Raw genomic sequence first — 12,886 nt, 5'->3', positions numbered from 1 at the left:
AAAGATACTCGCGAAAGAATCTTTTCATCTCATACTTGACCTGTCAGGAAATCATGCTTTTATTTAAGCTTTGCTGTTTGTGCCCATTTCACCCACTGCAGCATCAGTTTCGTCGCAGTTGTGACTGAGAAGAGATTCATGATACATTTTTGGGAGGTGCCCTCCTCAGTGGTCCTACATTTAAAAATACTGTAACTCATTTGCATGTTCAATCGCTTTAATCTCACTCAAAATTTGCTTCTGTGTCGGTTAAAAAAGAAAATTGCATCATTTTTCTGCAAATTATTTTCTTTTTGAATAGAACGGGCCTATTTAAATGACATCCAGCATCATTTCTCCATTTTTTTTAAACACTATTTACAAAGACCCCCCCCCCCCCCCAGTAATAACTACTGATAATAATCACAAGAGCAGATTTAAACGTGTTAATGTTGCTGCACATGGTTGTCACCAGTTTGACCTTGACACCAATGCCGATTCATCTGAGCCTGAAAGTCGTTCTCATCAGAACGCCAAACGTGCGCAGCGCCGCTCCTCTTTGGTTCTTACCTCCACCTCCTCACAAATCAACAACAACAACCTGGGGAGCAGCACCGCCGCCTGCGCTCTTGGCTGCAAACTATTCCCCGGAAGGTCATTTGGTTAATGCACATTTGAGTTTTCATGGGCTCTTAACTAGTTTTTAATCAGCAATTATTAGTGAATTGGAAGGCTGTGCAGGCGCACGGCTCTCTGCCGGCAGGAGAGTGCCCATCAATGTCACGTCAATTTCCATGCCAAAGGCTACATTAGGCCTGCAGTCTGGGAGGAAACAGCCACCTGAGTGCCTCGTCTCCCCAGCCACAGCGGTCTCCCCATCAACTATTGACTCTATTACACAGCTCTGTCAAAAAAATTTTCCGCTTCAAAAGAGGAGCAACCATTACATGGCTGTGCGGGGAGATAATTTAGTGATGCACATAAAATTAAGTGCATATCCATTGAACATTTCTCATTATTGCACTTGGAGTCTTACAATGCCAGCCTGGTGTGCGGCTCCTGGATTCATCCCAATGTTTCAATCCAATTCCATTTTCAAGGTATAAACACAGCTAGATTAATGAAGCCGACGCTCTATAGAAATAGCTGTCGTTTTCATCTATATCTAACCTACCTGTAATTGGCAATTAAACATGCAGGCATCTCAGACCGGCTCTTAATTACTGTTAATAAATGCTGAGGGGGCCTGAGGTGTCCTCGCAGGCTGAGGATGGGGAGTGGGGGGGGGGTTCCTGCAGGCCCACATGGCTGCATGAATATGCATAGCACCCAGGTATTCTTGGGTTCTCTCCTCCGCTGATGGGGAGCAGCAGAGCGGCGTTCCTCCTGCGGGGCGCCTGGTGTTGTTACCATGGAGCAGCAACAGTAGCAGCGGCGGCGGTGGCGGCTCTGCACGCCGTGGCTGTGTTGCCGTGTTCGCTGTGAGCTGTCACACTCAGCCTGTTAGCGCCGGCCCAGGGGAAATATAAATATACACGGCAGAGCTGCTGGTACAGCGTGAGGCCATCACAGCAGCCGCAGACATCATGTCTGGCGTCCTCGGATCTGTGTGTCACAGCCACCGACTGATGCTCTGAAGTTCAGCCTGAGCCGGCGCCTCCCTTTACACGGCTTAAACACAAATCAGGCCCACTTCCTGCTTCCTGAGCTGGTTGTGAGGGAACTTTTATTGCGTTCAGTTTACTGATTTTCTATCTTTAGCTTCCCAGCAGGTGGTTTCCTGCACAGGCACTAATGCTGTCCTACATCCTCCATTTCAGGAGTACTTGAAGACTTGATATTACGCATAAATTCTCCCTCAACAGGAACCCGAGGCTACAATTCTCAGCGGCTCACCAAAACTAGTTGATAGAAGATTTGGAAAAACAACGTTACCTGTTCTCGATTTCAGCTGGTCGGGTCAGAATACGGCGTAAACAGCATGAAGGCATGGGTCCGCCCTCCCATGTGTGTGGGGGGTATTTTCTTGGCACACTTTGGGCCCCTCAGTACCGACTGAGCATTGTTTTAAATGCTGCGGCCCACCTGAGGGTTGTGGTCGACCACGCCGGAGCATCTTCTGATGGCGGCTTCCAGCAGGATTATGTCACAAAGCTCAGATCATCTCAATCAGGATTCTGGGACATGACTGAGCTCGCTGTAGTCCAGCGGCCCCCACAGGCACCAGATCTCAATCCAGTAGAGATTCTCCTCATGGAGGTGCAGACGACGGACCTGCAGCGACCGCGCGGCACCGTCATTTCAATATGGACCAGAATCTCCGAGGAACGTTTCCAACTCCTTGAAAGCGTCCCACGAAGAATGAAGGCAACGATTCCTCTGATGAGTAAAGGACCGCACGCTCAGCGCTGCTATTCAGGATATTTGCTTCCAGGGTCCACAGTTGAGCAAACCCAGCCTCTCATCGGCTCCCCTGCTCCAACATTTATTTCCCCCTCCACATTTTCCACTTTAAAACAGACTTATGGCTCCACAGATTAATAACATCTTCCCTTTCTTTGCCGCCAGTTGACATTTAGCTTCCGTAATGGCTGCTGATTGTCGTGCGGCGTTCCACCAAAGGCCCGAATCCTCGTGTTTAAGCGCCGGCGAGTGCAGGACTCTCTGATCATAATGGCACTTTTAATTAGCGTGTAATTAAAGGCAGGTGGACTGGAAAGGTCAACCAGTTAGACCCTGCGAGTTTAAAACAGACAAGTGTCTGCGTCCACACTTGGGTGACTTTGCGCGCTAATTGCAGCGACCAGGATGTGGGACCACAGTTCCAGTCCAGCGGCCGCAGGATTTCAAGATTTACATCATTGCTTAGTTTCAAAAGAATCTTAGTCGCTTAAAAAGAATCTTAATGGTTTCCAATACTTATTAGCACTCCTCTTTATTGGCTGACCTTCAACAGAGCACCATAAAAACAGATTTGTTGTTTTTCTTTTGGGGGGGGGGGGGGGGGTGATGTTTTGAAAAATGTGGCCAATAAAAAGACGGCGGGATGGAAACTTCTGGTGTCTCTGCTCAGAAAAGCAGCGCTGAGCAGCAGTATTGATCTCAGTCAGAATTATAGATCACAGAGTCTGAATGAGTGATGAAGCCGCCGGACTGTTGTTCTCACCTGACAAGAAGCTGCGCTTAACACACACACACACACACACACACACACACACACACACACACGTACACACACACACACACACACACACACACACACACACAGAGTCCCTGACTTTAACTGCAACAATAACACAACAAAATCAATCCTTCCTTCCATCAATATTGATGAGATGATATTCACAGTCGGTGTCTCCAAAGTTGGCTCAGGGGAAAAATCCTCCTCCCTCCTCATTGTTCATTTTTTTTGATTCATGTTGAAAAATCTAAATTTCTGTTTCTGGCATTTGGGATAAAATTCTGCTGAACTAATGAGACAAACACACACACACACACACAGAGACACACGCACACACTCTCGCACGTAGCCCTGCTCGTTTCGCGATCAGCCTCAGCTAATACTGATGAAGAAGAGGAGCGCCGTGTCGGCACCGGCGAAGCCGCATCCTCCCCCCAGCTCCACCAAACACCACTGAGGGGCAGCAGAAGTACACGCCACCCTTTCTCACCCACAATGCATTTTGGCATTTAGTCTCCGTCGCCCCCTCTGACACATGCATGACCTCCGGGGTGGAGGCGTCGGGGATTCTGGCGAATACACAGAAAGACACACACATTAAAGAGCGTTTGACGATGACAATTCCATCGACGGTTTGATCCTCATCAAATAGAAGGAAACAGTGAAAACGAGTAATATAACAATTCAGTTTATTTTTATTTATTTTTCCAGACAGACACATCAATTTCTGGACCACAGTAGAGGATGGAAACCTTTCACAGACAATTTTTTTGTCAATATTATTATTTGAAAATACAAATATAAAATTAGACTTTCCACATTTGATATGTGAGAGACCCCCATCCATTATTATTATTATTATTATCACCGTTATTATTATTTTAGTATATCTTACAACAGGGCTTAAGCAAGCCATATGATAACCTGAAAGATGCTTTCAGATGTCAGTCAAGTCTGTCTGTCTGTCTGTCTCTCGCCATAAAAAGTCGGTTTAACATAAAAAAGGGGGGCAAGTGTTAGGAATGGGCAGGCGGCAGTGAGGAGAGCTCGCACCGAGGAGCTCCCGGGCTCCCCGAGGCCACGCGGTCTCCTCCCAGCCCGACCACGCGCAGGAGGGACGGGGGCCGGCGCGAGCTAACGATGGCGGTCGACCCTGTGAACCCGCGTGCGAGGAATATTCTGTACACAGCTGAGGTCTCGGTCTAACGTCGCTCAGGTCCGATCGGGAAAGAAAAATGCAGATAGATGTTAAGCGCACGCTTGCTAATCGCAGATGTGTGTTGGGTAGAGCTGGGCCTACTCTGTCGCCTTGAGGAGATCAGGAGAAACCAAGCAGAAAGACACCTGAAATGGTCAAAGCGGGAGTCACCTTGCGTACCGGGAGACTCCCTGCGTGGTCGCCGCGACAGCGTCCGGTAGCTCTCACAGATGAGGGCACATTGTCTGGTTTTAAAACCATTAGCACCACCGCGAATGAGCCTCTTTCGGGGGCCGAGCGCTCACAAAAGCTCAGTGAGTCGCCAGGTGATTGGAAACCTGTCCGATATCCTAGTTTTGGGGCAGAGAGCATTAAAAATAAATAAATAAATAAGTGACCCCCCCCCCCCCCCCCCCCCCCCCTCCCCTCTCCCCTCTCACAGAGGCGACAGAAATCTCGCCGACACGCTTGTGGCTCCAGGGTGGGGTTCTCCCGGCCAGGGTGGGCTACACTGTTCAGCCATTGCCTAGCACTTGCCTCGAGATTCAAGTTTAGATGGATACGGTAGTACACTACAAATGTCAACGCCTTCCAGGTTGACTTTTTTTTCCTTTTTTTGAGTATTTTTTTTTCTTAAACCAAGAGCCCCGTCCCCGCTCCCCGTGTGGATGATGCTAGTCTACTAAGATGTGAAACATTCATCAGCTGTAAACTGCGGTCAGTTTTTGAGAGAAAACAGAGCCATGCTACCTTAAAGTCCAAGCTACAGGATCACAAAACAACTCTAGAGCGGATCGGGAGGATGGGGGAGTGAAAATGGCCAGGTTGGGTTCTGCTGTGGTCGGTGTTGGGTGTTGGCACCAGTGAGAGGATAACGGGTCTCATTCGGGTTGTTCTCTTACTGACTGAACCAGTGGCAGGTTGCTGAGGACGTCTGGACTGGAGGTGCCTTCATAAAGCAGCTGTAAACTGGAGCGGAGGACAGCTGCAGACTCGCCTCATAGTCTGCTGCTACTTTCAAATTCTCTTTAATTCGAAAGCTCAGAGGAAACTGGCATCGCCGGTTTTTGTCCTGCTGAGTTGACTTTGATAGGCTGCCGGTCGTCTACGTCCTGCAGGTGATCCGACGGCCTGAGCTGTGGTGTGAATATCCTTTATTAAAGCACCCTATGGAAGGGCTGCATGAGCTGGCTCAAGTAAAATAACCAATATAACACCTAAATTACGAGGACGAGTTCGGTCTGTGGCACAGCTTGAGCTCTCAAATTGAATTGCCTTCTAATTTTTCAATTTAATAAATAAAAATATGCCGGGTTTGGCTTGAAATGTATCCGTCGGTGGGAATCCAGCCGGCCCGAGCTGAGCAGGGCTTCTAAGTTCACCCTTTTTAAACGATCATTTGTGCCTTATTTCACGACTTTATCCTTTAACACCTGCTAATGCTCCGCCAGAGCCAAGAGGTCGTCGGGTTAATGGAGTCGGCCGCTGGCTAAAGCCTGAAAGTTGTGCGAACAACACCAATGATGGATCGGAAATAAGATTAGAAGTTATTAGAAGTATTGATTAAGGTTTGAGCGAAAAGAGTCTGGGATGTTGTTTTGGAGTGTAATATGTCACATATATATATATATTTATATATATATATAATGTTTGTCTCCCCATAACAGAACCCCAAAACAGGATTTTGCATATCTAGCTTTAGCATTTAAGGTAGTATGGCACACCCCCCTTAGTTATTTATTTTTTTTAGAAAACATTCAAGGGTGGGGATCCGAATAATGCCTTCCATCTGACAGCACAAAGTTCTTTCTCTGTTGTTCATCATGAGAGCTTTGGTTAGCTGAAACCATGTGAGTGGCAAACGTAAAACAACAACGAGGAAAAAAAAAAAAAGAGGAAAAAAAAGGGTGTAAATTACAATGAACCTCTATGAAAATATCAGAATAACATGATCATTTAGAGAAAGGTCTATCTGGACTGGTCCTAGATCCACTAATCACTACGAGTATTATATTAATGAGTCCTATATAACATCTACTTTGTCATTACAGGAAATAGAAAAAGAGCGCCAGAGGGAGAGAGGGATAAATATGAGAGAAAGGAGAGGTAGAGCGAGGGAGAACAACAAAGACCACTACACTGGTATCAAAGACAGCACTCCGTTTACAAGTTAACTGTGGTTTTCTTTACACACTAATGAAATACATGGATGAGCAACAAAAAGAAGAGGATCTCTGAGGATGGGGGATGGAAAGAGAGAAAGCAATGGATGCACAGTACATTTTAATAGTATATTACAATTATTATATATATTTATATATATAAACCACAAAGTATCAATAAAACTCTGATTAAACTTGAAATCAGCGAAGAAGCATCTTTCTTTTTTTTTCTTTTTTTTTACACTTTTGTATTTCATATTTTCTTTTACATTTGAACATTACAAGGGTGTCTTTTTTTCTTCTTCCTATTTTAAAATCAGCTTTACTCTTTAAATTATTACTCGATCGCACCGCCGCGTCGTGAAGAATCCAGCATTTCTTTTCCTGGTTGCTTTGAAACGAAGGAATAACAACAATGACAATAACAACAACCCAAAGAAGAGACAGCAAGTGGAGCGAACGCAACGGAGACTTCCACGCCACTCGCTCCCACGGTGGAGTTCAAAAGTCCCCCACGCCTTTGAAAGACCACGTCGAGTCAAAACCCTCGAGCACAAAAACCTGCTGCAGCCACGGAAGGACGCGGCGTCACCTTTTGACCCTGTTTACGTTTATAAAAGAAGCTGAAAGCTTTTCAGCCGTTTCTCACTTTACTCACTTAACGTTAACCTAGTCAAGAATACCCAGAATCCTTCATGCTAACCCAGAGCACGGGGCCACTTTCTGCTCTTTTTTTAAAATCTTTTTTTCTTTTTAAAGCCAACATGTAAATGTGCAAATAGGAGGATAGCCTGTACTTCACTACTCACAGTGCAACATTTAGTCACTTTATTACCTTTCAGTGTTTTCAGTTTCTTTTGCCACGAGAATAAATTAAAAAAGAGAAATAAAAACCTGCCGGCAGCTCCGCGGCGGAGCTCGCGGCTGAGGTATGGTATCAAAACGTTTAGGTTCCTAATTTAGACAGGTGATTCAGAGAACAAGCGTTACGTAAAGGCTCGGGCGCGGAGCCCAGATTATTACAGAAGAGGAAAATAAAAGAACCAGGAACAAACAGGATGAAAATGAAACAATAACATCCAGCAAACAAGTGTGTCTCAGGAGTATAAAAGTGTCAGGATGCACAGAGCTCTGGAAAACGCCTGCTTCAAGTTCCCACCTTCACTTCTAAATACAGTGTGCTTTGGATTCAATGGTCCCCCCCCCCACTCTTTCTTTGACACAATAGACAAAAACCAGGCTGTTTTTTTTTCGTTTGTTTGTTTGTTTGTTTTTTTAGTTCATATGTCGTAAAACAGGTTTCGAATGAACCATTGGTAAATTTGCTGGTATAACACTTGAAAAATTATTCAGCTTCAGTATTTACAGAGCAAGTGTTCTCTTTGTCTCTGGGGTCTTCATACTGTCTTCTAGCAGAAAGAAAATAATAATAATAATAATAATAATAATAATAATAATAACTGTTTACAGCTTTTTTTCTCTTCTATTCACACGCTATAACATGTTCTGTTGACACACCATCACAAAAATATGCTATTCTCTCACTGAGTTGGTTATATGCAGTGACTGGAATAATATGTACAGCTACATTTCTTTTTTCTCAAGTTTGAATTCACAATGTAGTTATATGAAATTTGTTATAGCATATATATATATTTCTAAACAACAAAAACAACACTTATAAAAAAGGACCATAAAAATATTGGAGTCCTCTTTGTATTGCCCAAAAATAGGTAATTATGGTTAACAATGAGATGTCACCCGAAATAAAACGGCTACTGGTGTTTATTACTTGGAGACTTTCTTTTAAAACTCCCTCCCCCCCCCACCTCTCTGCCACACTGAGCTTTCTTTTTTCTTTTTTTTTCTGGTGGAGAAACTGAGAACAGCCGAGCGTTTCGTCAAACCCAAAGATGAAGACTTGTAGATATTCTTGGCTAAGACCCCTGCACTTCCAAACAAGAGCCATTTACACACATTCGCTAAAAGACCAGAGAAAAAGAAATGACACAATTTTAGAGCAAAAAACAAACAAAAAAAAGGTTAAATGGCATTCTAAAATGAAACCCTAAATAAAAGAGACAGCGGGAGGATGGAGCTGACGTGGAACATCATACCAAACCAGGTGGTACAGTTATAGGAGGTTTGGATTATTGTACAGCAGTAGTTAATTTTCTGAGATGACTGACGTTTTCTTTTCTTCGCTGCGAGGTGCCGACCTTCGCTCTTCTCGCCGGGGTGATGCTGCGTTGCTTGAAGTTGGATAGCGTCACCTGCACACAAAGCCAATTAGAATCTCCGTCCTGTCTTTCTGGGGCCACCAGATAATTTCTGCTGCGTGATGAAACAAACAAAAGACAGTTGGAGAATTAGGACTTCGTAGACTTTAATGCAGCAAAGGTGAAATGAGCAGAAACGAGTTGATGGAACATCTAAACAGACATCGGCGACACGTTCCAGCATCGGATTTAGAGAAAAACAGCTGGAAACGGACAGAAAAAGCTTCTAAATCTGAATTAAAGCGACAAAAAGATTTAAAAAAATGTTACTGAGCGGAAACTACTGATTTGTCAGTGAAGAATTTGGATTTCAGACTTTCGCAGTTTGTAAAATGTGTAAAAACAAACCGAAAAAAAAGAAAAAAGCGCCACAGAAAGGCAGATGACACGTCTGCATAGGGGCGCGTGCGCCCCCCCTTCCTGATGCTGAGTGACTTCACTCATGTCGCTAACGTCACTGCAGCCAAATTTGCCCCAGTAATAAACCCCACCGCCTACAAGCGGCTCCGCCATTTGGAGGCAGGCGAACAAACAGCCCATAATGTGATGAAGATGTAACAGAGGGAAGACTGAGAGAAATGCACAGTAAATAAAATGCAATACCTCTGATGAGATGGCGACCGGGCCACCTGCTCAATGGTATCCATTTGTAAAAGCTGTCGCAATCAACGGGCCCTAAAAGTGTAGAGTTAGTGCTGCCGTCAGTGTGCGTTCATGGGGGGAGAAGTGACATCACATCAACTGCTATAACTTTCAACAGGAGGACAAAATATGATCAGATTCATCACACACACACACACACACACACGCACACGCACACGACGCTTCCGAGGATGCAGGAATATGTTTGCCTGCCACTGCTGGTTGGATCCGCAGATGCTGGTCTGAGCAGGTTCGGGTCTGTGTCCAACTTGGCTGGTGTTGAGTTTTGGAGGTGATCCTAATTAAGGGTTGGACACATTAACTGTGGGCCAGTGGGAACTTTCTCACCTCAGCCATGTTGAGAGCCCAGGAGGATTAAAAAAAAAATATACGCTTGAATGGAAGGAGATCCCGATTGTTCAATCTATCAATTCTTATCGTTGGCAGGTAATTAAATAATTGAATCTGATTCTAGGATCCTGGAAGTATCCCTGGAAAAAAAATCCCCATTTAAGACTCGCGTGTCGAAAAATGAGGAATGTGGAATGAGAAAATCCTTCTAAAATGAGAATTAGTCCCAGAAAATAAGAGACTTCAGCAGCAACCATGTGATGATGATGATCCCCTTCGTCACTACTGTTCACTGCTGATGTGACCAGAGGCATTTTATAAGCTCAAGACCATCTGCTGAAGTAGTGCAGCAGAAAGCATTATAAACGTCAATCCGGAGCATTATTCATGCTTTATAATACATGAGTGCCTCCGTAACACATTCTAAATGTGGTCATCACAGGAGGCGACGGTGACATGCTAAATAAAGTGCATAATCCCAGACTGTGACTGTTAAACCATTCAGGAGGTGACAATAACCGGAGGAAATATAGGAGCAGGAGATAATTATATGACAGCACGTCGATGCACAGCTACATATACAGGTGATTACACCTGAAGGCATGCAGCAAGCAGCCGCTTGAACCCCCCCACACCCACACCCACACCCACACCCACTATAAGATCAGGACTGAATGCTTTTCATGATGCAGCTCACTTATCAGGAATGTGTGAATTCTGCTGCTGACAGGTCTAACGGATTGCAGCAGTTCACACACAACAGTGAAAAGAGGAGCGCTTTCAGCAGCGATTAGCGTCTTTTTATCGCTGCAATCAGCTAATTGCGCTCTAATTGTCTTGCATTAAAAAAAAAACAGTTAAGTTCATTACTGCCTTTTCACACTGGCTGTTTTGATATTGGCGAAAGGGATTAATAAAATCAGCGGAGCGTGGGACCCCGGGACAAATCGCTGCCTCTGAAGTCATCCGTGAGGCCGTGACATATGATGATCTTAGGCGCAAGAGTCTCAACAACATCCCCCGCTAAAGAAAAATTAGAAAGTGCATTTTAGTTCTGAATCATTTCCTACTTTAATGTTCTGAAGAGCGCGATCGTCTTCGTGAGAGCAGAATGTCACGGCGCGGCCGCGGCGCCTCTCTCGCCTTATTCACGGGCTGATTCAGTCCGTGGAAATCACAGGCGCAATTTGACATTCCGTGAAAGAATCCCCGCAGAACGCCACGCCGCCGTGCTACGCATGTAGGATTAATTTTCCTAATTCTCCTCCTGTGATTGTTGAGCACGATGAAAACCCGAACGCTGTTCCCCTGAATTTTGACCATTTGTTGTGCACAAAGACTCGATTTTCTGCGCGAACTCGCGCCGTTGGAACAAAGTGAAAATAATGGAAACAAATCGCCTCATTTCCATCTGTAAACCAGCGGTTGAATCTGCTCTGAGAGCCAGCCGACCTGTTCTTTCATAACAAATATCTTTGCTGCCTACGCTGAGACCCACAGACGATGGCGGAGAGCCAGCGGTCCTCAGATAATTAATAAGGGAGGCATTACTCGGGGAGGAAAGAGCCAAAAGCGTGCACCTTGCCTTTAAATGTTTGCCTTTTGGATGGCATCACAAAAGCTCACGGACATGGACGTGAGTCTCGTCACACATAAACACCCTGACTTCAGCATTAAAACACCGCTGGTCCCCACAAGAATGGCACTCACAGTTTTGTGGGGTATTCACACTAAAGTTTGGGGGGAAAGGAGCGTTCCTGCTGCAGTCCTGGGGCGCCGCCGCTGCAGCACTAATGGGCTTGTGGTTATTCCACCTCCCTTAAACCATCCCTTCATTAGCTTCCTGCGGAAATCAGGTGTTTTCCCCCCACCCGTAACGTATACTGTGTCACTCAGTTCAGTCGAGTTAAACAGTGGAAACATGCTCCGACAAGGCCGGCGGGCAGCCATGAGCTCAGCACTTGTGCACCTTTACTAAGGGCCATAAAATTCAGATGAATGAGTCAAGGAGGAATAAGGTCGAGCAACACAGGAGAAAATAAAACAGCTGCTGGGGTCTTGTTCTCTGCTTTGTTGTTAATAAATCTCGACACTAATATCAGGACTTTCAGGGAACGCGTCCGAGCTTTGGCCGACCCGTTAAGCTGAGAAAAGGCAGCTGCTTCATTACTGCTGAGTTATTATTACGTTTTGGGGCTTTATGATGATACTGACGACAAAAGAGAAGGAACTTTATCCTAACTTTTAGTGCCTGTTTTCTATTGAGAGCCGATATATTGTGATGAAATTCACTTCTGTCTAAATATTGTCTTCTTGTTTTTGTTGCAGGAACATGTCGCCTTAACTCCTGTGTGAGCACATCTACAGACGGAACACGGAGGACTCTTTGATGCACTTGCTTCCACTGGCCCCGATAGTTTTACACCATAGCAGGTTGACATGGCAACTGGCAGCTAAGTGATCGTCTGGAGGAGAGAGTGTGATGGCACCTGGCTGAGCCGCTACACCTGGGCAAGGACACTGGCAGAGACGGACTCTGTTTGGAAGCCCTGTCCAGGTGACAGAGCAAACCTGAGCTCCGGGACAGATGGCCTTCTAAAAATAAAGGAAATTTGTTCTGGGCAGGTGACGCGGGGGGGTTTGCAGTGAGGCGAGCTGTGCAGCAGCTGAGAGGGAATAAACATTTGCATTTGACATGGACAACGTCTCAGCTCCTGATGGAGACCCCTCTCTGTGAACACAGTTTATGCAACAGCCACAGTGGTGACGCTGTGGCTGGTGCCTTGTGTAAGCGTTATAAAATGAGAACATCAAAGCTATTATTTTTGTAATACAGAGAGCAAATGTGTAGTCACAACACTAGACATTAGGACTACTTAAATGGCCTCATAAAGTGATTTTTTTAAAAAAAAGAAGCATTATAAATGATTTTGAAAGTGCAACTACGATGCTATGGGTGCTATAAGACAATTATTACGCAATTAACGCATGGCTTACGCAGTTGTGCTACAACTGTGTAATAATGTGTTGCTTATGTCGATCGTCCGATAATTGATAAGAGTGGATGAAAATTAAGCAGCCCGCTGGGTTAGGG

General features: G+C 45.1%; 1 protein-coding gene across 9 annotated transcripts in view; it reads right to left on the bottom strand.

Moving 5' to 3' along the window:
• Nucleotides 1-3,832: 3,832 nt before the first annotated feature.
• Nucleotides 3,833-12,886, bottom strand: part of msi2b (musashi RNA-binding protein 2b) — a 182,195-nt gene continuing 173,141 nt past the window's right edge. For 7 of the 9 annotated variants that reach the window (XM_029848481.1, XM_029848487.1, XM_029848484.1 and 4 more), the window contains 2 exons: nt 9,403-9,474; nt 3,833-8,793 (listed from right to left, as the gene is read on the bottom strand). In XM_029848481.1, the coding sequence (XP_029704341.1) occupies nt 9,433-9,474 (42 nt within the window). In that variant the 3' untranslated portion in view covers nt 3,833-8,793; nt 9,403-9,432. Of the gene's footprint in view, nt 8,855-9,402; nt 9,475-12,886 lie in introns of all 9 variants that reach the window. The other 2 variants (XM_029848482.1, XM_029848483.1) reach the window with 2 other exon arrangements.

Source organism: Takifugu rubripes, chromosome 15 (assembly GCF_901000725.2).
Source record: "Takifugu rubripes chromosome 15, fTakRub1.2, whole genome shotgun sequence".
NCBI lineage: Eukaryota > Metazoa > Chordata > Actinopteri > Tetraodontiformes > Tetraodontidae > Takifugu > Takifugu rubripes.
The sequence above is the reverse complement of the archived record's forward strand: the minus strand, read 5'-3'. Positions and strand labels throughout refer to the sequence as shown.